The sequence below is a fragment of the Pyrgilauda ruficollis genome, unplaced genomic scaffold (genome assembly GCF_017590135.1).
Source record: "Pyrgilauda ruficollis isolate IOZ18807 unplaced genomic scaffold, ASM1759013v1 scaffold23, whole genome shotgun sequence".
NCBI classification, from domain to species: Eukaryota; Metazoa; Chordata; class Aves; order Passeriformes; family Passeridae; genus Pyrgilauda; species Pyrgilauda ruficollis.
In genome coordinates, this window is record NW_024522539.1 from 11,104,154 (window position 1) to 11,129,981 (window position 25,828).

At 40.8% G+C, this 25,828-nt stretch overlaps 1 protein-coding gene across 4 annotated transcripts; it reads left to right on the forward strand.

Annotated features, from left to right (window-relative positions):
* Positions 1–1,064: 1,064 nt before the first annotated feature.
* Positions 1,065–25,726, forward strand: LOC121354278 (tropomodulin-3-like). 4 transcript variants are annotated; one of them, XR_005955255.1, is made up of 12 exons: positions 1,065–1,124; positions 1,943–2,116; positions 7,324–7,522; positions 8,872–9,028; positions 16,060–16,182; positions 16,765–16,854; positions 17,367–17,497; positions 18,438–18,545; positions 19,987–20,130; positions 20,468–20,612; positions 21,691–21,830; positions 22,724–25,726. XR_005955255.1 is itself a non-coding variant. In XM_041468735.1 (11 exons), the coding sequence occupies exons 3-11, from the start codon at positions 7,397–7,399 to the stop codon at positions 22,753–22,755; spliced, it is 1,056 nt and encodes a 351-aa protein (XP_041324669.1). In that variant the 5' UTR covers positions 1,567–1,703; positions 1,943–2,116; positions 7,324–7,396; the 3' UTR covers positions 22,756–25,726. The 4 variants fall into 4 exon arrangements, 1 of the variants encoding a protein (XP_041324669.1); XR_005955254.1 differs by lacking the exon at positions 1,065–1,124 and adding an exon at positions 1,567–1,703; XR_005955256.1 differs by lacking the exon at positions 1,943–2,116 and having other exon boundaries at positions 1,068–1,124.
* Positions 25,727–25,828: the final 102 nt, after the last annotated feature.

The window sequence follows — 25,828 nt, forward strand, 5'->3', positions numbered from 1 at the left end:
AGTAAGTATATTACGTTTTAATCAGCTTAGGATTATGTTGGAGGCTTCTTTTCCTGCTGTGCTCAGCTCAGTGACCAGCAGCGAGGAGCTCCGTGCTGCATCTGCTCTTGCTGTGCATGTGCATTGTTTCAGCACCAGTGGAACTTCCACTGCTGTCCAGGTCTTCTAGTCACATTATAAGCCTTTAAAAAATTGTATACAGAATATTGTTTACTAACACGTGGTGCTTAGTAGGCAGCTGAAACATCCTCAAAATCCTGATGATTACGCACGCACCAGCACACAGGGCACCTTGGTGCTGGGATTCCACCTGCCCCGTGTCAGCAGGAGCGCTGCAGGAGCTCTGGCCCGGAGCCTGCCAGGAGCAGCCGCTGTGTCCCCGTCCTTGCTCCCTTTGCGGGCCAGGGAGTGACGGGGCACTGGAGGCCTCTGCGCGGTGACCCGACAGCCCTCAGCGGGAGGCTGCGCGTTTTGAACAGAGAAGCAACAAAATGAGGGCAGACGTGAAGACGAGGAGCCTGAAGTGGCCAAAGGAAGAAAGAAGCTACAAGAGAGATGTGGAGCGCCGAAAGCTCCGTGAGCTGGGCGGCCCGGCGCTCTGTCCCGCGGGCAGCCCACGCGGCGTGCCCGTCCGGAGGGGCCGCCACACGCCCCACGGCTGGGCTCAGAGGGACCTCGCGGATCACCTCGATCCAACGCCCTGCCGGACAGCGGCACCTTGCACAGCCCAGCCTGCTCAGAGCGCTGAGCAGAGTCCAACCCGGCCTTGAGCACCTCCATGGCCGGCCCCTGGACAGGGACCAGAGCCAGAGCCAGAGCCGGGGCCGGGGCCGGGGCCGGGGCCGGGGCCGGGGCCAGCCCCGTCCAGGCCCCGCCGCCGCTGAGCAGAGTCCAACCCGGCCTTGAGCACCTCCATGGCCGGCCCCTGGACAGGGACAGGGACAAGAGCCGTGGCCGGGGCCCGGGCCGGGACCACCACCAGCCCCGTCCAGGCCCCGCCGCTCCCAGGGACCCCGCCCTCGTCCGCGCGCAGGCGCGGGCGGGTCCGTGTCTCCCGGCGTGCGCGGGGCGCAGGCGCGGCGCTGCTGGTCGGGCTGGGCGAGCGGGGAGCGGCGGCCGCCCGGGTGAGGGGAGCGGCTCCGGTGGGACGGGGGAGCCGGGCCGGACTGGGCTCGGGTGGGCAAGCCCTCCGCCCGCCGCGGCGGGAGCCCAGTGGGAGGAGGAAGACGGAGCTGGGTTGACGCCCGCCCGGCCGGACCCCGGCGGCTCAGGGGGCCCGAAGCCCCGCTGGTGCTGCGGAACGGGGAGGTCCGGCCGGGGCGGCGGTGGGCCCGACAGCGGGGTCCTGCCCGGGCAGCCTCCCGGGCGGTGGGCGCGGGGCTGAGGGGCCGGGGGAGCTGCGCGGCGCGCCCGGCTGCGGGGCTGGGCTGGGTGTTCAGCCAGCGCCCCGCTCACGGAGACTTCGGAAACTTCGCCTGTAGAGCTGGTGCCCGTAATTCCTTCAGTTTGCTGCATGTGTTTGCCACGGCTCTCAGCGCTGGGTCCCCGCGGTCGGTGACGGAGGGATGCCTTTCCGGGGCGGGGTGCGCTCCGTGCACCGGGCCCGGCGGCTCCGGAGCCTCCCGTTCGCCCCGGCACAGGGCTTGTCCCGGGAGCTGCGCACGGAGCTTGGGGTGCTGTTCTGAGAGCCTGGCGCTCTGCGGGTAGGCAAAAGTTGTGTTGAAATAAGTCATGTTCTAGGGAGGTTGCTGTGTACTTTAAGTTTGCTGCAATGTATTGGATCAATCCTCATAACTAAAGTTTGGTTATTAGGTGTCAGGTGTAGAGAGCTTGAGAGGCAGCCAGTGATGTAAGGGAGGACCTGAAACTGACTTGTACTCAGAAGTTTTCCTGAAGTAATAGAATGGAAATGAATTAAATTTCTTCTGCTATTCTGTTCCAGGCTTGTAAGTTTTGCCGCTTTTCTGCAATGGATGAAAGATAACTGAATGTGTCAATAAACATTCAGGTAGCTTGCATCTGAAGTTTCTTTTTGACTAAGACACCAGCAGGCAATTCCTCCAGGAGCAGACACTGTATATTAACGGGCAGCAGGTTTCTATCGAAGAACATCCAGGTATTTTCTGAAAAAAATTATGCTAAACATCCCTCATCCTGGCCAGTCAGTAGCTTCCTGCATGTTAGGAGGGAGAATGGACAGCTGGAGTGGTGATTCCTGACTGAGGAGCTTCTTGGGGCACCTGGGATTTTTATCTTATCCCAGCCTTGTATTTATTTGGGATTGTAAAACCTGCCCTGCAGCAAGTTTGGTGAGCATGCCATGGGTGTGCTGAACTGCTGCCACTTCCATGCCCTGTGCAGCTTGCCAAAGCTTGGCTTTGGGGCTCCTGGCCCTGTCACCCCTGCCTTTGCCTGGGCTGACTGGGTATGTGTGTTTAGCCCTGCCGTGTGGGTGACCAGTATTCAGGAACAGGCACACAGGAATAAGTTTTTATGGGACAATGCCAACTTGATGGCAGCTTAGCCATCACTTGGAGCACCCTGTCTGCAAGAGAGCTGTATCCCAGTTCTGTGTCAACACAGGATATATATATAAAAGAGCAAAGTGGGCTTTGGTCGCAGATGCCCTCTGATACAGAGGAGGAGCTTGCAGGAGCTGGAAACACAGATGTGTTCAGATTTCCTTCATTATGGAAGCGTCTTCATGGTCTGTGTAGTTACTCTGCAGTAACTGCCTGTCCCCCTCCACTCCCTGGGTCACTCTGTGGACAAATGTGAAATTAGAGAAGCTCAGTTTGCCATGTATAAAGCTTAGTAAATTGCTTCTTTGAACAGAAGGAAGCCTTGGGCTTGCTTTTCTAGGAAAATAGCCCAGAATAGTTGTGTCTTCTGCCTGGGAAACACAGTTTACGCTGAGGAGGGGTGTAGGCAAAGGCGAGCTGCCACCTGCTGGCTCCAGGAGGCTCTGGGCTGGGGGTGTCTGCTCCTTCCCGGGGCAGGACAGCCCGGATCCTGTGCCCTACACCAGGCTGGGGGTTTGGAAGCCTCAGGTGGCTTTCTGAAAGCTTTCTGCTAAGAAAGATAGTATTGGGCTGTTCAGCAGACTTAAAAGGCATTACAAAAATATCCTAAGGAACCTGCTGGGATTATGGTAATATTTATATTTACTGATTTTTCTCCTTTAGTAAGTAAAGATAGCTCTTTCAAGTGCAGTACAGTCTTCATAAACAGTTCTGTATAATCTTGCACACTGGAAAATAGAATTGTTGCCATCATAGGGGTTCCCTGGGGAAATGCTCAGATTAGGCTCCTCCAAGCAGCTGGGAGGGTCTGGGGCCCTGAGGGGTGCAGGAATGCTGACAGCCCTGCAGACCCCCCTGCTCCAGACCCCCTGCTCCACCGGGGTCACCCAGAGGCTGGGGGGAAGGAGGCTCATGAGGGACAAATGAGATTAAAGTGAGCTCTGAATGTGCTGGCCAAACCCAGCTGAGTTTGTTTTTCATGATGTTGCTTCTATTTTAAAATTCAAGTCATGGAAGCCATTTACAGTGGGCTTTAACAACACTGACGTTTCCTGTGGGCAAGTTATATCTAAAGACTTTCTCCTGTTTGTGTCCCAAGAAATTATGTTCTTGAATATGACAAATTTCAGGGGGGGAAAAGAGTGGAGTTTTGAAAGATAATTGGAAGCTTGCTATTTTTAGAATCTTCTGGTTTTTAAAAATATACTTTCAGAGAGGAGGGGAGAAAAAAAAGTTTTGACTTGTGCATAAGAAGTGTGTGAAAGTTGTTTGACAGCGTTTTAAGTGATTATTCAGATAATGGTATATAAAATGACATAAAGTTACTGCTGTTTTCTCATTTCTTTAGTTCTTCATTGATTTCCCAGGCGTGGGAATAATGGCAAGATGTTTTTCTCTGTGATGTCCAGCAGAATTTCTTCCTTTCTGGTTTTTCAGCTTTTCTTCTGCTTAACAATCAGGGACTTGATATTTGATAGACTGGAAGTGATGGCTTTATTTCCATTTCTCTAAATGTGACTATGAAGTTGCTGGAGTGAAGAACTTCATGTTACAGTTATATATCTGAGAAAGAATATTAACTCTTTGGACTTTTATACAATATTTTCATGGTAAAGCTAAGAAGGATACTTAAAAGTAAACTAGCTCTGCTCATGAAAAAAGGGCAAAGTATTTGCAAAGCCAAAATTGATGGTTACGGGTTTTTCCCCATGATTTTGCATTAAGCACACACGTATCCATATATATATATGTGTGTGTGTGTATATATATATAAAATGTGCCACAAGTATTCACAGGCCAAGTAACTGCTCCTTCTAAAAGCTTGTAGTTTGTTATGCCTGTGTCTCTATGCTGAGCTGCTGCAGCGAGTGATGGAAAGCAAATAGAGCACTGAGTGTGTTTAATGGGAGGTGAAAGGCTTGTTTGATTAGATTAGGGCTTTAGCTGGCCTTTATGCCCTTTTTAGGCAATGAGAATTCCTTACACTATGTTTTAAAACCTGATTTTTAGCATGTTGTATGCAAGTGTTGTATATGCTGTGTTTTCTTTTGTAGGGAATGTTTCTGAGAGTCATTGCCAAGCAACCTCAGTGTGCTCACCAGTGCTACCATCATACAATTTCAAGGTGTCTCACATTAAGGATGCTTTCATATTTTAAAAGAATATTCCTGATCGGTATTAGAAAATATGTCCAAAACCCTTTAAATTTGTATTTGCCAGGCCACATGTGATTCTCTTCTTGCTGAAGTGAAGCCTCAGTTACAGAAACTGTTTTTTTTTTTTTTGTTCTGCTGCTTTATTTTTCACTTTTGTTTTTTTGTATGTGTGTGTGAGCACTGTACCTGAGGATTTGACTTGACTTCTTTTGTTGTATACAAACAAGTGCGACTAAGGGTTGTGACCTGAAAATTAATTAATATATTACAAAGGATGAGTAGTTTTCCAATATGAAACATCCCAATGCAGTAAATAAAAGGTAATTAATTCTGGATGACAGCATTTTGTGGCAATTAATGGAGAGGAAATACAGATGATGTTGATGAAGATAATGTATGGTTATGCAGTGCAACTCTCTTTCAGAGTAAGGGCAGCATTATTCTGCAGCTTACTAACCATTCTGCTCCTTGTAATTACCTGTTAGAACTGCACCTTTTAATATTTGAATGCAAATGGACATGCAGAAATGTGGTAAATAGTAGTGTCTTGGTGTAGGGCTCGGATGGTGCAGCCTGGTCACAAAGAATGATGTGTAATGAGCTGCAGGAAATGTTTTTCTCCTGTGATCCTGTGTAATGGCTTGAACTGTAAGGAAGGGCAGAACATTAAGGCTCCAGGAATGAGAAGTTCACATGCAGATTGTGTGGCATCAGCTAATTGTCCATCAGCTGCTTGCACCTGGAGAAACAAATACTGCCAGACTCTGAAAACTGTAGGAGGTGGCTCTCTGGGCCACAGAGTCACTCCTTCAATTACTTTTGGAACTTAGGAAAACATAGGTGTGCTACCCTCTGCATTTTTTGCAGCCAATAAATTGGATGTCCCTAGCTCTGTAGCCTCTTGCAAAAGGTCTGGGTTCTTCCAGCATGATTTGGTTTAGTTCAGAGGAAGCCAGAGTTCTTTTGATGTAGTTTACCACAAAAATGAGAATTCCTCCTTATTTTTGAGAGGGCTTTGCAAAGGTCAGCTGCGGTCCCATCGGTGTCAACTGCAGTTCACAATAAAGCCCTTCTGTTTATATCAGCAATACCTTTTTAACAGCAGACATCCTGAAAATAGCTGAATATATTCCTCATTCAGGTGTAAATGTTGATAGGACCTGGAAATTCACTGCTCTTGCAAAGACACTTGTTAAAACCAGATTAATTTTACAGGTACACTTGACTGAATGGTGTGGATGAACCTCTGTGTGCTCAGTCTGTTTAGTGTCTCTGAATTAAAATGTCACCATTTGTAACTGTGGCAGCCAGGGAGACCTTTCTGGATATAAACAGCTGAGGTGGAGGAATCCTGTGTGAAGGATTCCATGGTATAGCATGTGTGTATATACAGCCTGCCTTTTCCTGCTACTTAAGAGGCAATGACTAAATTGTTCTGGTTTTGAAGGACAGTGTAAGTGTGGATTTGAAGTAATGCAGTTGTATTTATGGTGTGAGCATCTGTCCTTGGATAGGGGCTACTGGAGAAAAAATGATTTTTACTGCGTGCCTGGTCTGTGTTATTTCTATAGAGCCAAAAAAAGGGTTTAAGGAGACTAATGAACAGGAATGTATACATTTAGCTTTTGCTTCCCAAACACCTTGTGGACTCTCTTGCTTATTTGCAGAGAGTCATCACAATTACCTTTTCTTTGTCTGTGTGGTCAGCTTGAAGCAAGAATTTGGCTGAACAAAATGAGAGTCCTAGAACTTGTTTCAGAAAAATGAGAGGAAACAACTTGTCTTCTTGAACACTGATGGGATTAACTGGTTTTTCCAAGACAAATGCTCAAAAATTGTGGGTGTTAGAAAAGATGTTCCCTGCCCTCTCCTTGTCTGTGAGAAGTGCTATAGAGACTGTACATTTTGAGGGACCCTGGTTTCCTCTAAATAGAACGTTTAGTGACCAGTTTATTATTTTTTAAAAATTTTTTAATTTTTTTAAATTTAATTTTTTATGGTCATAGGATTGACTGGAGTGCTGCCACTTAGAAGCTGTATTTCCTATGCTTTTCATCAAGCTATTGTAATTTTCCTTGGACAGAACAGAATGTTGTTTCAATGGTAGTGCTATAATTAACTTGGAGGCAAACTTCCTTTGTTTCCTCTGTAGGTAATATGCAAGGGTATGAGTCAGTAATAACCAATTACCTTGTTTAGAGGAAGTTATCCTTAAGTGCCCTTGAGCTGCTGTAGCAACAATAAATGTGGAGCATCTTAACTCTTCTTTTGGCTTCATTCTGTATAAAAAATGAAAGTGTTAAACTGGACTCATAAATAGTAGGATCTCCTCTCTCCTGCCCTACAGCCTGCCCTGCTCTGTGGGAATTATGGCTTTGGTGTTCTTGTCAGGAGTACTGGGTATTGAGTTTGATTTGAAAATAGATACAGCTTAATTAGATATAGTTTAATTACTGATGGACAGAGACATGGTGGGACAGGATTCTCATCAGTGAAGAAGCACAGCTTCCAGGTGCTCCTTGTCAGCTGTAGAGCAGCAGATACCAGCCCTGGGTGACAAAGCTTTCCTTTCACAGGTGTACGTGGAGGCTGAAGATGCTTTGTGGTTGGGATATTTACCTTAACTTTGCTTATTTCTTTTTAAGAGTTTTTCATAGATCTGGATAAGAATTAAGACTTGGTTTTGAAGTGCTTGAGGAACTTGCTACTGCCCAAGTCATGACGCTTCCATTTCGAAAGGACTTGGACAAGTACAAAGATCTCGATGAGGATGAAATTCTTGGCAAACTTTCGGAAGAAGAACTGAAACAACTGGAAACTGTTTTGGATGATCTTGACCCTGAGGTAGGCAGTAGCCAAGAGAAGTTTTATTTTTTTCATTTGTTCCATTACTAGTCTAAAATAAATTGAGACATTTTTTTGGACAGAGTCTTTTCCATAGCCTGCTGATGATCTCACAGATATATATGTGTATGTAATGCTTATTTCCTGTTTGCAAGGTGGACACAACTGCAGCAAAGGAGAGGATAAGAAGGGATAGCTGGGAGGAGCTTTCCGGGTTTGATTTATAAATAAGAATTGCTGTTGTTCATGTTCTTGAAAAGAAAGTTTATTTAGAAAGGCCTGTTTAACTTTCCTGTTTCCAGTGCTGTCTGGTAAACAGCCCTTTTACATCCATGTTTGTTTTATTATTTCTGCTGTGGAATTTGATGGGAGTGGAGGATGCCAACCTCTTCTAATGATTCCTGGTCCTGTATCTGGTAGCTTATATCTATTCCTGTCCTCATGCTGACTTTGTGAAGAGAAGACAAGTAATTGCTAAGCTCCTGAATGATTATGTCAGCATGGGGTACTGAAAAAAGAATATTACAGCTTTCTCCTACAAAGAGCTGAGTTGTCCTCTACAGATATTGAAGCTAATTTCAGACTTCAAGACTTGTCTTCTCACCTCATGGTTCTCTCTGGTTTTGCTTTAATAAAACCAGGATTAGTTTAATAATGATGTTCAGGGATCGGTTCAGAATATTATGATCATCTGTTTTGTTGCACTGCAAGATATCGCTGATATTTTAAATTCCTTTGGCTTTATGGATGTTTTAACAGAGGAAAACTGGCAAAAGGGACTGGTTGTCTTTCATGGCATTTTGGTCATTCTGTACTAATATCCTTTTTTTTTTCCTCTTTAGTTGAAATATGTTGATATTATCAAAGAAACATCTCACCTTGAGTCAGGTCAAAACCAGAAATACTGTGTTAAAATAATAGTGGAGTCAGTTGTCTTAAAGAGTTAAAATCACGTGGATGTAAGTGACAGAGGAAATAGTCTCTTGCTGAATGTCTAAACTGTAAATAGCTGAGTTTTATTTAGTACTGCTCATTTAAACAGTGCTGATTCTAGAAATGCAAAGTAGCTGGCAAATTGAATGCTGGGAGCTATTGCACTTAAGGAATTGCTCCTATCCTACTGAGAGCAGAGTGTGCTGTATTTTTATTATATTCTCCATGTCTAGATTACCTTGTGTCCTTCCCTGCCCCAAAAAAAGGAAATTAGCAGGGGGATCAAAGATTGCCTACAAAAGATGATGCATCAGGGCTGAACCTTGCAGAGAGAGAGAAGGAAGTGGGAAATGAAACTAAACAGGTGCTCACCCAGACTTTCTAAGCTGTTGTTCTCTGCTCCATTTGTTTTGCAGAACGCGCTGCTGCCTGCAGGCTTCCGGCAGAAAGACCAGACTGCCAAGAAGGCCTCGGGTCCCTTCGACAGGGAACGGCTCCTGGCCTACTTGGAGAAGCAGGCGCTGGAGTACAAGGACAGGGAAGACTATGTGCCTTTTACAAGAGAAAAGAAAGGTAACACCACCCCTTCCTGTAGGAGTGCTTATGAAATCTCTGAAGTGGAGGAGCCAGAACTACCGTGAAGCAAATTTGATTGAAGCACTGGCAGCTGTGATGCTTCTAACTCGCAGCATTTCCAAATGGCTGCTATGGTGCAGGGCCAGCAGGTTTCCTGTTCAGGCATTTGTGCTGCTGGGGCTGGTGTGCACTTTGTGTGTAGCACAGGAAGGAAATAAGACTCAGAGATTTTATCATAGATTGCAAAGTTCTGATGGGCATGGTATCCTCAGAGTAAGAGCTAACTCTGATTTATGTCAATAATGACAAATGCTGTCATGGTGCCTGTGGCTTATGCCTTGTGTTGAATACAGACAGCAACCTTTGTAACACTGCATTGGATTAGAGAAATAGCAGTTGACTGATGTTGTGGTAGACAGTAATGTTTGAAGATGGTGTAGGCTGACAAGGCCATACAAGTGGTGTGTGCAGTCATGGTGTTTTTCTAGCATCCTTACTGAAAGGGTTAGGAAGATTGCATAGTTACTCCTGACTAATTATATAGTTAACATCACAAGTTTTGAAATCTGTCAGTGGTTTGTGGTCTTTTCTTAAGGGTTTGAAACTCTTTAATTGTACTTAATTCTCTGGTGTGAATCATTGCTTATTTCAGAATTGAGTCTTCATTCATCCACTGAGTTTGTGTATATGATTGTGAAGTCTATTTGGTGAAAATATTGTTTGGGGTATTTGCATTTTCTCTTCCTGTGCCAGATAGCTTTACCTGACAATGCTGGTGCCTCCCTTTTTTTCTTGAAGTAATAGAGAGATTGTGGCTTTACAGTGTGCTGCACTGTGTATGAGGGACTTCCTTCACAGAGTGTTTTTTTTTCTTTTATTTTGTAGCTCAGCTCCCTTTGTGTTGAGAGATAACTGTGGCACTCTTTGCTGACAGCAGAATGGGAGTTGGTGACTGAACCTGTAGGAGTAATCAAGTGCAGGACCATGCAATGTAGAAGATTGTAGTAGATTGTAGGAGGCAGAGGCACCCATAGCAGCAGTGCCTTCGTGGTACCCCTGCTGCTGCCAAGTACCTGCTCATGCTGTGTTCAGCTGTGCCTGGCTTCTGCTGCTCTCCTGACACATCTGCCAGTCTGTGTTGGAGACAGACTGATGATTAAGTGTGATTGAGTTCAGTATGTTTGGGGCTCACAGGTGATGGGGGAATCCTTGAATCCTGTGCTCTGCTCCATCAGGGAGTGAGCTGGGCAAGGAGGATGTGCTCTAACACTACATTTCTGTTGACTGCTAGCGCTTCTTTCACATAGATGGCTCTCTAAAGTCAGCTTACGTCTACATGCACACATAAAAGTATTTGCTTGGGTAGATAAAATCTGTGAGAATCTTGCAGGGAAACAGAAGGGTCCAGCTGTAATGCAGAGCTTGGTTAAGAAAGATCAAATGTCATTTCCTTTATGTAATAAAGTATTACTAAATAGTCTGTCTGCATGTTGCAATGAGTCATACCAGTGTAATAAAATTTCCTGTATCTCATAAAAAAAAGTTGCTATTTACTAACTTCTGTCATTTTTTTAGTGCTATAGGAGAAGAGAAAATAATATAAAAAATTAAATGTTGATTACTTTCATTAAAACTAAACATTGATTAAAACAAATGTTTAGTATCCAAATTGATGCTCTGTTGAGTGGGCAGGAGGCAAGAAGGTCAAATTCATGTTGTAGTAGGTGAGGGATAACCTTTTCTTTTCCCCTCCTGAAAGTATTATGGTTCAAATTTGACTTGCTGCCACATTTGTTACCATTTTGCACAAAAATGGCAAATGTAAATATTTTAATCTTCTAAATCAAGAAATTATTATATTGATCTAGATATAGAACTTGGAAAGGGCATGGGGTGCAACTTAATACTTGAGTAGGATTTTTTTTTTTTATATAGAGAGCTTGTATCCTAATGTGTTTTTTATTAGTATGGAAACAGACCAACAGACAACTAAGCTGGGTTATAATTTTTCACTTCATCTAGAAATACGTGTTATGGAGAAACACTAGCAGGTTGTGGAATAAGGGTAGGTGAAAAATCTTGCTTGATTCTCCTGTTCATTTAGGAGAAATGTGATAAATATAATCTGCAGTTCCAGAGGTTTTGGGAGGAGAGGGAGGGATTGGAACTGCAGCTGGTTTTTTTGGTGCCATTTTTTGGGTCAGAATTTGCTAAAATATTCCTGTGTCTCTGACCGGTCTCATTGCTCTAACTTGTTCCAATTATTCATTTCATGGAGCAAGAAGAGGGAAAATCTACCCTTCTCTTTCCTTTTTCTATTTTAGTAGAACTGATGTCCTGCATGGTGATTTGGTCTGCAGATTTATCAAAGAAGCTTACCCTAGGTTAATTTTAAATATCCTGTCTTGCTGCTGGTTCTGATAACCTTGTTTTCCTATTAGAGTGTGAAGGAAAAGACTCTCTTCCAGATGCCCCAAGTAGCTAATTTTGGGGTAACATGTTATTAAAATAGTGTTGCTACTCTTTCAGTGATAGATGATGTAATTTCTCCAGATCTTTGGAACCTCTTCTGTTTTGTACTATGGCATGTGGAAGATCTGAAATAATGTAATATCCTGCTGTGGTGAAATGAACAATGCTAAAGAAATGTAAAGTTTAATCCCTAAATTATACTGTATTTAATTTTCCCAGGGCCTTGGTTTTGTTTCTAAAAGCATCCTTAAAAACTTACTTTGTTTTAAAAAACGATTTGATGATTTAAGTCACATTCTGTTCCAATTAAGTGTTGAACCATACAGTAAACCATTGTTCATGAGACCAATGTGGTAATAATTGCAACAGAACTAGCTTTGTCTCGATGTGTGTATGTAAGTCATAAAGGTTTTACAGGGTATACTGCAAGGAGAAGGGGCTCTCATCCGAGCAGTAAAGCAAGGCTTCAGCATTGAAGGCTGTTGCCCTCAAGTGTGTTCCACTCATCTGAGTCTGACCAATGCTCCTCCTCCTTCTCCCTTCTCTTGGAACAGCAGAAGACAATTATTGCTGCTGAGATAAAAACGTATCTGAGATAGTAATGTACTTTGTGCTGTATAGTGCAAGGCATTAGCAAAGTGTTGTGTAAACTAAGCTCTGCATTTCTAGCCTTTGCACTCTTCTCATTGCGGCTCTCTCTTCCCTTTGCATTCCTGCCAGGGTGTGTTTGTTCTGTCTAGATTTACAGTTCATGTAACTTCTGCTTTAGGCTTGGTTTGGTTTGGTTTTCCCCTTCTCTGTCACCCAGAAAACAGAGTGAAACTGTAGCCACCTGGCTAAAGCTCTTTTGTTGGCACCCTGCTCAGTTGCTGCTCCAGATCACCATTGCCTTCTGTTGCAGCAGGATTTGGGATGCTGTGTTATCTGTTTGGCATTGAATCACTTTAAAGTCTTTAAAGGAAGTGTGTTACATGTTGTGAAGTTAAACTAATATCCTGTAGGAGCTTTGCAGAAACAGCTTGTCAAATTGATATTCTCCATACAAGAGCACTAGAACAAAATAACATGTGATACTCCAGCCTTAATGTAAAACAGTTTTCTAATTTACTGCTATGTGGCCTGTAATCAGATCAGATAGCAGATAACAGCTCTGCTTCTGCACTAAGACATTGAGGAACTCACTTGTAAGTTGAATTAAAAACATTAGTATTTAATTGTTCTTACAAGGGAATTGATAAACTTAAATCTGTTACATGGTAAGAACTGGAGATTGATGAAGTGTGGATTATATGCATTTCTGAACTAAGGAAAGCATAAAGAGCATAAAATGCAAGGAATACATCAGATGTTGCTCACTTCTTCATGAACTCAGTGATGAGAAAAGCTTGTATTCAGTTGTTCTCATGTAGCACTTGATTTGTTTTCCCAAATGGAGTGCCCCAAAAGTGGAATTTAGACTTTCTTCTGCTGTGCAAGGTGTGGCTGCCTGCTGCCTATTAGTGTGGGGCGTGTGAGAACAGTACCAGCAATGTGCAGTGCATGGCCCCACTGAACAGACCCGATTTCTGCAAGGTACTGAGACCCACCTTAAATACTGTGAATCTGTGGGAAATGTCCAGGGCACTTCCATAAACACCATCCAGTGTTCCTGCCTTTAGAGCAATACAGCTGGGTGGAACTTGGAGCTGAAAGTTCATTCTGTAGCAGAGGAGGTCTGTGACTTAATCCTGGATGTGCATCATCTAATATGTTAGCTTAAAGGCATGGAACACCTGCCTATATAATTATTACAAATATGATGTGAACGTCCCTGAAATTTGCCTCTTCACGTTGTATTGCTTCATCTTTGCATTATCCTGGCTGGCTGTAAGGGAACTGTCATGTTCCTTCATGTAATCAAATCCCTGCTATTTGGAAATGTTCCACTTGAGGGCCAGGCAAGCTGCACATCTCATGGGCTGCACAGATGTGTAGTGGTTTTTGGTTTTATTTAAAGCTTGCATTAGGAGGGGGGAAGGGACTTGCTGAACTGTATTGGCAGCAGGCCTTGAGTGAGATCATTGTCCCCAGAGACACAGGGGTCTTACCCTTCTGGAAGTAAATTCGTTGCTAGAAGGGAGTGGGGAAGGATCTACTTTTGTATGTGCATTGTAAACCTCTGATTTCTGTTCTAGGACAAGATGAAGCCAATGAATGAGAAATTATGTACACAAGGGTGTGACTTGTTTTATAGCAAAAACTGCTCCTGACCCCACTCATGTGACTGGAGTTGGCTGCAGTGAACTTTTCTGGAGGGCAGTAGCTTTTAACATTTTTACTTTATTAAAAACTGATTATACTTCTCACTTTCTTTAGGTTTTCTAAAGAGTCAGGCACGTATGGATAAGTTTAGTATTACTCTTAGGAAGCAAATGTTTGAACCAGATGTTTCTAACCTATGAATTTCAGAATTGCTGAAAAGCAACATCAGGAAAAGTAGTTCTTTTTTTGTGAGCACTGTGGGGTGAACCAGACAGAAGGCTGAATTAAGTTAAAATACATTTTTGCTAAGTTGCTTTTAATTGAGATTAATTTCTTTTTCCTGGTCTCTTCCTGCTGCATTGATGCTGCAAATAGGATGGCTGAACTAAGGCTCAGGTGCTCGAATCCCGCTGTCCTCCTTCCTTGTACTCCAAAAATCCTCACCTTTTTGCTAGCCCGTATTACTGAGGGAAAATAACACAAACATAGCTGCTGAAAGGCTTTAGATCATGTGTATGCTGCTCAGAGTGTTTCATGGATTGATGAAAAAGCTTGTCAGACATTCTCTTCTGTAAGCTGCAGTTTAAGTTAAAGGTTAATCTCGCCCCAGTAGGTGATGCTGGAAAAATAAAATTATAAGAAATGTATTGCATCATTTATATCAAAACAACCTGAAACAATTGCTACATAAGCCTTCAATTTATGAAGAACTGTGTAATTTCTGAGGGTTTTCTTTTAATCCTGAATCACCAACAGTTTCTTTTGCACTGTCCATCAAAGCTGAGGTAATGCATGTCTGCTGCACTTCACTACTGTTTGGAATGAGTACAGTTATGTAAGGAGGTTTGTTTTCTGCTTCTAAATATGGATAATGACCATTTATACAAGTTTCCAAAGAGATAGCAACCCAGGAACAAAGATACCGTGTTGCTAGCAACAGCTCTTGGTCATCAGACTGTGTTGTCAGAGAAAAACCTGATGTGCTTCTCTGTAATCTGTGCTAGTGGGAATGCATTAACTTCCTTTAAAAGGAAAGTGACCACAAACTACTGTAATCTAGAGAAGATGTGGAATACATGATTTTGGGGTTAGTGATGCTAAACCACCTACTATCACTGTAACTGGGGCATTGGGACAATGATGATTCCTCTGTGGAAATACTTTTTATAGCTATGGATATGGCAGAGGGTGGGCTCCTGAATTAGGACTGAAGCTTCATAGGATGATTATCAACACCACTTCCTACCCCAGGAAATAACAAAAGGAAGCTGGAACTATGTTTCCATTGCTCTTTCTGCAGACAGCTCAGGCAACTTGGGAAGTTTGAAAAAACTTGAACCTTAAATAGCTGTTAAGATTTGATTCACCGTTGTGTAGTTGGGAATGATTTCTCTGAAATAGATCAGTACAAGAGCTTTTGTTTGCCATGTTAGTTTGTCCTGAACCGAAGCACCCCTTGCCTGTCCTGGCTCTTACCCAGTGGAAGACTTCTTTGTTCTGAAGGACCAGTTCCAAACCATTCACAGGTGACTGAACTGTTAGACTTTCTCATATTCTGATTTCCTACCCTGACTTTCCAGCTAAAGGCGTATGCAGGAATTATGGTAACTACACAAACCTTTACCTAATTTATGTATTCTAAAATAAGTTTTCCCATTATCTGCCTGTAATAACTTAAAGATTGGTGCAGAATGTAATATTACTCCTGGTTCTTTTGCCATTGAATCTTCAATGACCTTTCTAAGTATCATTTTAGAAAACAGTGTCACTAATGGAGAAATCTGTTATCATATTTTGTACAGTTCACAAGCCATGGTTTTCTCACTCAGCTTTAGTTTTTTGCTTCAGAACTGAGTTAACATCTGAAATCAGAAATATTTTGTATGGTGTAAAAACTGCAGTGAATAGTCAGGTGATTCCAGATAACTCTGTGACATTCTCTCTCTGACACATTCCCATTACAGTTCTGCCTGGGTCCCTTTTTCCCTTGAGAGGAAACTCAGCATTCTCTAGTGATACTAAATCTTTCTTACAGTCTTTCTAATCTGTTCAAAATATATAATGAAAGTCTTTATGTTATTTTCTAATCCTTAGGAGAAGCAAATAAGGTTGGAATCATGATCCAGACTCCTGAAAATTTATTCTTGTTTATACTCTTTCCTCATCCCTGACTTGCAACAGCAGAAGAACCCTTTATGTTGTCTGTGGTTCTCCTAGTATTCACTAAATGTGTGTTCTTTAAGTACATAGTATTTGAAACATAAGTAGCAATATAATACAAAGTAACATCAGACTTTCCATTTTGTTTACTCCAGGGAAAATATTTATCCCCAAGCAAAAGCCTGTACAATCTTTCACAGAAGAAAAATTCTCTCTTGATCCAGAACTGGAGGAAGCCTTGACCAGTGCCACAGACACAGAATTGGGTGACCTCGCAGGTGAGGTTTTTTGAAGGATGGATGGGCTGGTACATATTTAGAGAAGAAAGATCTATAATTAATGTGGTGGTGTATTGATCTAACTACAGGATGTTCTAGTTGTGATAGAAGCCAGATTATGTTGTTTGCCAGTTTGCTTGAAGTGTTTCACTTTGTTGATTTGTGATAATTTGTGAGGAAGTTAATTATTTTGGCCTGCAAAAGATACCTGATTTTCAGACTCAAAACCTTTACATCCATTCCTCAGACTGGCTGGTTTTTGATGTGTATGTAACTGCTTTTTCTTGAGTATAACAAGGTGTTTGTATGTGCCTGTGTTCTTAAAGCTTCATTTTTGTGATTGAGCTGCACTTTTTAGTGTTGGTGCTTGAACCTGGTGAGGTCAGAACTTTCTAAGATGTGAAAGTTAACTAAAATGTCTATAATTAATTATTTTTTCTACTTTTTTTCAAATAATTAAGATATTGAATGGCTTTTTGTACTGATAAGTATTGTACCAACATCAAGTTTTGTTATTTAAAGGAGCTCTGCATCTGACCTGAATTAGTCAGGATCAGTAAAAACTGTTTTTTCCTTTTTCAGCAATACTGGGAATGTCCAACTTGATAACAAACAATCAGTTCTGTGATGTAGTAGGAAGCAGTAATGGGATTGACAAAGACAGCTTCTCAAGTAAGTGTGTACACAAGTGCTAGAAAAATCAATTCTCTGTACTGCACACAGTTACTATAGCATTCACCAACATTTTTTTAGACTCTTCAGTCTTAGTCTGGAAATGTGTATGCCTGTAACATCGCTAATTGAGCTCTGGCAAGAGTGGAATTGAAATATACATACACTAAAGTGTCCTCTGCATTTAAGTCATTTTTTGGTGACAAAATAGGCATAAGCATGCATTGTGTGTGTTGGTTCTTAGGTTTTATATTTGTGTTTGTAATTAAACTCCTATGTGCTTTCTGAAAAAAAAAAAAAAAGCAGAAAGGCTGTGATGACTTCTGAAAGTCAGAAGAATTGAACTTTATGAAAATATGGTCAGGAGAGGATGGTATGCTTTTTTGTTGGGGAAGAGATGTAAATGCTGATGAAATGATCTTCAAATACAGTAAATATTTAGTATGTGTATAATTTATTCACAATGAATGTGTGCAACCTGTTTGAAGACATTTAAATGCCTTACTTTTCAGATATAGTAAAAGGTGAAAAAATGTTGCCTGTTTTTGATGAACCACCAAATCCCACAAACGTGGAGGAGACACTGCAGAGGATTAAAGATAATGATTCTCGTCTTGTTGAAGTTAATCTAAATAACATTAAGGTAATTACCTGAAGGCTGCAGTAAATATGCTGCTTTTTCTCAGTAGAAGACACTTCTAGCTGCAAAACTCTCTAAGAGAGCATGATAGGCTTGTTCTAAGTGCAGCAATCTTTCTGCTGAATGTTGTAGTGTGTATAAGCTCAGAACCTGCAGCTAAACCAATAAGCCATCTTGGTTTCTTTTGCCAAATGTGTATTTAAAAAGTCTTAGGCTTTCTCAGTGCCAGCCCAGATTTCTGTTGCTGCCAAGCTGACAGCAGTTCCAGCAGCTCATTATCATGGAGTTAACTACTGTGTTGAATCCTTTGTCCTTGATGAAGCAATGTGAGCTCAGTTTCTATTGCAAGCAAAGGGATATTTGTGCCTTTCATCCTTCTGATTCTTGTACAAAAGGGTTGGTGGAAGTTAGGGCAGATTGTGCTCCTAAGTGTAACAGTTGTGGTTTTACACATGACAAGCTTTTGTATATTTGCTTGAAAGAAACCAGAACTGCAGCACCCCTGACTTGCAGTGCAGACACCAGAGACAGCCTTGCCAGCAACCAGGGCTGCTTATTCCCCTTACTAAGAGGGGAAATAAAATCCGTGGTTTAAGAATACCATGTAACAGGTACATGCTAGCCAAAATAACTGCCTAAAAAGGCAACAGATCAAAGTTTCTGATACAATGAACTGAGACATTTGCTACCCTAATTAATTCTTTACAATTATTCCTTTTAAGCTTGGTTGCTACTATTCTGTAGAAATGATTGCTTTATAGAATTGGTGACTCTTACAGCCTTTGCATCTTAGGGTAGGTCTTCACTGTGGGACTGCTGGAGACCAGTGGTAGTAAATATTGTAGGGCATTTTGCTGTAAAGGGAATAAAATAGTAGGAGAAGTTGGGGGGAGGGGATAAACTTGTGTATCTCAAGAGAGTGAAATGCTATTTTTAATTCAAGAACATACCAATTCCAACGCTGAAAGAATTTGCAAAAGCCTTAGAAACCAACACACATGTGAAGAATTTCAGCCTGGCAGCCACCCGAAGCAATGATCCTGTTGCTGTTGTAAGTACTCATGAAAACAGCTTTGAGTGGGGTGCAAGGGAAGTTAGGATGAAAAGGCAGTGGTAAGGGATTGAATTTAATCCAGTTTAAATGCTCAGGGATGAAAATGTTTCCATTCTGCTACACTGTAAATTGTGTTTTCTTTAACAAACCTTTGTTGTATCTAAGTTGGTAAACGATTACTAGTAACTTAATATGCAGCAATGCTTCAGATGTGTGAGGGAGAATTCTTTTTTCCAGTCCCTTTCCCTAGTTTTTCATTTTGCTAACCTCCTTCCTTTTTTTCTTTCTTTCCTAATTGTTTAGTTCCTGCTGTTCATTCCAGTAGCCAAGAGTTCATTCATATTTAATTTGCAAGAAGCATATTTGAGGACTTAAAAACACCCATAATATTTTTCAACTAACTAGAGTTTTAGTTGAAGTTGTAAAATACGTATTTACCTCCCTGCTACCAAAGATTGGCTTAAAATATTGGTCTATAAAGCATAATAGTAGTCGAAGTATCAAGCTTGATACAATTGAAACTTAAATATAATTTATTGTTAAGTTGTTTTTTTCTATGTTGAATTAAAGCAGTACCTTATTTAATTACAAATAAAGAGGTAAGAAAACAAAGCTAAATGTTTTGCCAGGACAATCCTTTGCAATTGTTTTAAATTCAAGTTAGAAAAAAAGCAACTAGTTTGAAAGACTCCACTGAATGAACAAATGAGCATTTGAAAGCTTTGGGTTTGGGTCAATTAAAAAGTTTCTTTTCAGCAGGACTAAAACGTTTAATAAAAATCTATAAAGGCTTCTTTTCTCAGGTGTGGTTTTGTTATATTTTTTTTATTGTGACTTGATAGAAAAAAAATTCAAAGGGTACAGTTTTTCTGCCAGTAAACTCAGCAGTTAGCCATTCCTGTTTTCTTCCTTTCTCAGAAATAACATCAGGTATAAAAGTGCCTTTAGCTACATCCTGCTACTGTGCTTAGAGCTTTGAATTTTACCTCTTCCTACCAAATCTGTAGACAAAAGCATTTTCAAAGCAGATCTCCTGTTTACAAATTAACCATATCTAATTCTCCTCTCAGTTGACTAATGCCCTTTCTTTGGCCTTTGCTTAACAGCCTACATTGCTCGTTGTGTGCTGTGAAGGCTTACAAAATGGAATTGGTCCAATATGCTAATTTCAGACCATTTATATTCTGTGTAGCTTTTTAGTTTGTAACAAGAGAAAGACAGGCCTTCTCTTGACTGAATGCTACTTAAGAAGGGAATGTAGATAATGCCTGGCTAAAGAGTCATCTCAGTGTCAGTAAGTGAAAGCTTGCAAAGTTACACCTTGCATCTCTGAACTTGCTGGTTCCATGGTACTAGTTAGTGGAAGTGGTTACTGCTGTGTCCTTTGAGGTACTGCAGCAAAATTCAAAAGTTTAATGATGCTTTCTTATATTCAAAGGCTCTTGCAGATATGCTGAGAGTAAACACAAAATTAAAAAGTTTGAACATAGAATCAAACTTCATCACTGGAGTTGGAGTTATGGCATTGGTTGATGCGCTGAAAGACAATGAAACCTTGACAGAGATCAAAATTGATAACCAGGTAAGTGAGGTGGTGGTGATACCATAGCTAAACAGCCAGTCCTAACTGACTGAATATTTTTACAAGACAGCTTGTGATAAACTCCTCAAATATTTTATGTTTAATTATCTTAACACCATCAACAATTGCCCTTGAGATTGTCAAAAGCATCCAGCTGATGTTGATTTCTGTGCTTCCTTGTGCTTTAAAATGTACAAATATATTTTAGGACCTTCTGCCTATTTGATTAACTAGAATGAAGCTGAGTGTTTATTGACTGATCTGGGGAAAGTATTTTGATCTCTTTCAAGGAACACACCTAAGCTCTGTTGTCTTTGTGTACCTTTAATTTTAACAGAGGCAGCAGCTGGGCACAGCTGCAGAAGTAGAAATTGCCAAGATGCTTGAAGAAAACAACAAGATCCTCAAATTTGGATACCATTTCACACAACAGGGACCTCGAGCCAGGGCAGCTGCAGCTATCACAAAAAACAATGATTTGGGTAAGACCTGTCATTATTAATTGACTGGGTGTGTGGCACAGGCTTTAAAGGGGTTATTCCCCTTCTCTCTTGACAAAACCAGGATAGCACAAGATTAGTAGATCAGTTTCAGGTTTCTCCTGTGTTTTACTCCTTTTTTGTTGCTGCTTGATGTTTTCTGTTTTGTTACAGGGTGTTCATGAGGGGAGAATTTTTAGCATAGTCTAGAACAAGAGCATTCAAATTTCATGTGACTTGTGGCAAAGGGAGTGAAAGCAATAGTTTTGATCACCCAGTTGTATTCAGATAAGATTAATTTCCTCTTTAAAAGCAGTACTTGAAATTAACAGTGTAGGTTGCCCTATTCAATGCCACTATCCCAGTGTCACTGGGATTGCTTGAGCAAGGAAACTGAACATACTGTCATGTACAGAGGCTGGGACTGGGTAATCTCTCTCTTGGTGGTTCTGTTCATGTACAAGCAGCTGATAGCAGTGGCATCTTTATTTGCTGCAGTCAGGTTTGTTGGAGTTCATCAGTTAGAATCCTAATTAAATGGATCAGCAGAGAATTGGTTAATAACATAGCACATGAACAGAAATGATTTGTATAATAATATCAGATACTTGAGTCACTCACTACAAAATAATGTCCATCTATTCAAGTATAGCTTCATTTTAAAACTCTATATAATTAAATCTTTTTGGTTTAGATGCTTTGTGGTGACCTCTCATCAGTGTGAAAAGGGGCTACCAGGGGCTAGCAGTACTTAAGGAATATATTAGGGGGAATGACACAGGAAATTGGAATTTGCTTTAAAGATCTGATTCCACTCTGAATAAAGGTTAAAGTGGAGGAGAACAGCTCTGAAAGATATAGATGAGTAACTAGAATAGAGCACAGAGAGATAAGAAAGGCACTCAGACACTGCATATCTGTTTCTCAAAACAGATTCTAAACCAGTTGGGTTTTTTATCATAATGCTTCAGGTGTCTCAGCTTTCTAAGGTTTCCTCTCTCACTAGTTCTCTTACTAGTGCTTGACTGTTCAAAATCTATGCTTCTGTTGATATCTTGCCTTTTTTCCTTTGCTTTCTTAGTCTGGAGTATGGGAGTAAAAGTTTCTGCAAATACCTTTTCATCTCTCCAGCCCTGAAGCTACAGAGAAGGTTACTCTGAATACCCACTTGGGTATTGAGCCCTGAAACCGAGATGTTTGAAGTCTCTAATTTCTCCCTTTGTACGTTCCTTCTAAAAAAAAGTCTACATGTTTTTCTTTTTCCTTGCTCGCACTGTGTTGTACCACTTCCCTGTTCTTTGTCTGTGTACTTTTAACTGCATGATTGGAGAAGTCTAGGGCTGGAAATTCTTTTCATCTGTTCTTGCAGTTTGATGAAAGCAGGTATGAATAACTTCTGCCACCTACTTTCCATTGAGTGAATTTGAGAACACATTTACTTTCTTCTTATATAGATGTGCTTGCTTCACTTTTTTAAACAAAATGGAGATGTCCTTTATGTGTCCTAGAAGACCTTTTGTGCCATTTGCTTTGTCGGCACAGAAAAGAAAAATATAATATGATAGTGTGAAAACATCAAAAGTAATACAGATGTTGAGGAAAACTCCAGTCATTCAGTCAATATTGCATATTTTCAAATCTTAATAACGTGAGCTCATAGTTAATTATAAATTTTTTATTGCTCTTGCATTTTCTGACAATTGAATGTTCTAATAAATAGAAGGTTTTAGGCTGTCGATTGTAACATCTGTGTGTGTATAAATTGTGTTAAATATACCGTGAAACTCTTGTAGTGTTTCTTTTGAAGCCATGTAAATTAAATTCACCTGTAAAAAACTGCAAAAACTGTAAAAAAAGAATCCTGGCTAAATCTGCTTATCAGACAAAAGATGATTAATGTTTCCCACAAGTCCTTCCTTGGAAATATTTGCAACTTTTTGTGAATAAGGCGATAAGCTCGGCTTATTTGCTGAAAGTGCTGTTTAATGCTAAGTGTTAGCTACCTTAATTTGTGGTACTTCATGTGACAAAGTGACTGTTCCTGTTACAGAAACACAAAAATATGTAAAGTGCTAATACAGTAAAACTTCTCTTTCTTGTGTCCCTTGCTGCAGTTCGGAAGAGAAGGGTTGAAGGAGACAATTAGCGAAGCTGATGGCAGAACTGTGGAGTCAGCACGGGCAGCACCGTGGGCTTCGGCTCTCTTGGACTACATTGACCTGGGTTAGAAGGGAAAAGACTGGAAACCCCATTCCTTTTAAAGCAAAGCAATAGAATCCTCTGCTGGTGTGCAGCACGGTTTTGGGATGGATGGAGACACAGTAACTGTGCCAGTCTCTGTACCATAGGTTTTGATTGGGTTTTTTTTTAAGAACTTTTTTTTTTTTTATTTCAAGACTTTGGCTGTGCTTTCTACTAAAAATGTAATTGCAAATCAATGGTATAATTGTCTGTAGTCAAAGAATGGGACTTTTAAGATGATTGGGCAGATGCTGGCCCAACTGAAATGTTTATAAGAAAATCTGTGTATTTACCAGGAGGAGTGTGTATATTCCTGACAACAATGTGCTAGAGAAAAGGGATTCTTCACCCAGCAGCTGCACTTGTGTACAGCTGCTCAGCTTTGCTCATCTGCACTGAAGAGAAATCTTTCACAGCAATGTTATTTGTAATTCTACTGGTTTATTTTTTATTTGTTCTTGATACTGTAATCAAGTTCAAAGATATCATTTTAAGCCAAACAAAAATAAATTGGCTAAGGACTTCTCCCAAGGAATTAGAGGGACTAATATAAGAATGGAAGCCTTGGAAAACAAGGAAAAAATTCGGGAGCCTTACAAAATGACAGGTCTTCTGTTACACCTAAATCCTGAAAGTCTTTTTCAAAAGGTCCCATAACTGTGTCTTGCTCTGTATCTGAACTGGATACATGTCTAGACTGATTTCATGTGTTCATCAGCATTATTTAGTTTATATTCTTTGTTTAAAAATTGTTATCTACATTCATAAGTATCAATTTTTCTAGAAGTAGTGGACATTCATATTTAAAATTCTGCATAACTATACAGGAAAAGCAGCCTTAACTGTAAAACCACTGGCCTAAGTTGCATTACATTAAGCTATTTGTACTTCATACAAATCTAACAGTTTTCAATAATGAAGTAACACTTTTAAGAATGAATTTTTCCATTCTCTATCTGTCTTGATGTTGAAACACTACCTAAGACATGCAGAACCAAACCAATGTCATGTCAGATCTCTAGGGCATAGTCCAAGTGTTTAAAGTTCTATAAGCAAACTAATAAGGCAACAAGAATCACTTCAACTTCTGCAGATAATCACAGTACACTTTGAAATATGAATATCTAGCAGCTTTTTGGTGTAGGTCTGTTTGGACTGTCTTGTACTGGTTTGCTTTGAGATCACAGAAATGTTCTACAGGACTGCTTAGCTGTATTTAGAGCAACAGAGAATTCAACTGACAACTGTTTTCATCCAAAGATCATAATGTGATGAGCATTTATGTGTAGAAAACATATTGGACTGAGAATTTTGGATCAGGTTGTATATACTATAAAAACAGAGCCAGTCTCTGACACTGTGCCCATGTTGTAATTTGCTGCAAGTCTTCGTTTGGATCTTTAAAGACAGCCTTTATTCTGGAAGTGGCTTCAAATTTTCCTGCAACTGTACAGAGAATTTTCAACTGTAGTGCCTTCAGTGGGGATGTATATAACTGGTTTATACTCGTGAAAGAACCTTTTCCCCCCTACTTCTAGATCGGCGTTTTATTAGAATTACAAATAAATGTGTGCTCCAAAAACCAAGTTGGAATTAATTCAGTTAAAACCAAAGACTACACTTACTGTAACCTCACAACAACACCAGAAGTGTTCTGATGAGTAACAAAAAGGGCTTCTTTTGGTTTGGGCTTTTGTAAATTTTCAAGAACTTTTTAGATTTTGAAATAAACTTTGAAATAGTTCTCATACAATATGCATACAGTCAGAAGTTCAGTGTATTTTTATAGACAGACACTGCTGTACAAACATGGCCAAAGCATGTCATGTGCTGAGTTGCCTAAAGCTGTACGTTACTTTTGATTTGCTAGGCACCATAATCATTTTGTGTCAAAAAGCAGGCTGTAAGGTCTTCCTTCAATTGTTGAAGGGCTGTGTGTTCACAGAATCTGTTCATGTATTGGGATTCTGTGATGAGTTGTTTTATCACTACCTAAAAAGATTAGGCAGTTATCTCCTACTTGAAAATGAAGGAGAAAATGGAAAGGCTGGATTATGGAAATAATAGCCCAAATTCCTTTCTTGCTTTTACTTAATCAAGTTTGGCTGTTTAATTTTTTATATTCCAATCGTTTCTGCTCTCAGGTGTCCTGTCACAAATGATAGTTAAATGGTTTAACTCTGTAGACAACAGCTAAAAATTTTACTACTTGTGACTTTCAGGACAGATATCTGACAGGCTGGGCATGGAAAACAATTTTTTTCAACCAGAAGTGTTTAATCATCCAAATTGTTGCAAGCCTTTTGGTGTGGTGCATGGAAGAGTTAACAGCAATCACTTTTGTGCCTGCAGTGTGTATCCTTTTTGGAATAAATGAAGAAATTCAATCTGTAGCCAGGATTTTTCAGCAGTCTCAACAAAGTGAACACTGCTGTAATGCCATCGAGTGGGGTGAGATCCTGCCTGTGATTTCACTGGTTGTGATTGCAGGAGTGGTGTTACTGTGATAGCCAGTTACATTAACACAAGGTCTTTTTCCGAAAGAGATACTGTTTTCTTACTGATTATTTTTCCAGCTTAATGTAGAAATCAAATGACTGCATATGTTGATTGTGTTGGTTCCAAGCTAAGCATGGAAACATAACCAATATTTCAGAGCAATTACCTATTTACTCTTGTATTTTAAAGAAATAACCTCACTCTCTCTGTAACTTGAGTAATCCCGCGTTTGTAAGCTACAAACGAGCAACTGTTCGATTTAAATTTCCATTGGGGAAGCAGGTATTGAGTATTTTAGTATATCAGCACTATATGCTGGGTCAGATTGTAAAACAGCTACTAATCTTTGGATGATTAAAGTACTGTATTCTTGTGGCTTCGGGCTTTTGTTTGTTTGCTTTATTTTAGGTCTGTACTGAGTTGCCTGAAGCCCTCGTGTTTCCATGAGAGCAGCGCCTTTCGCTGTCCCGCGGGGCGGG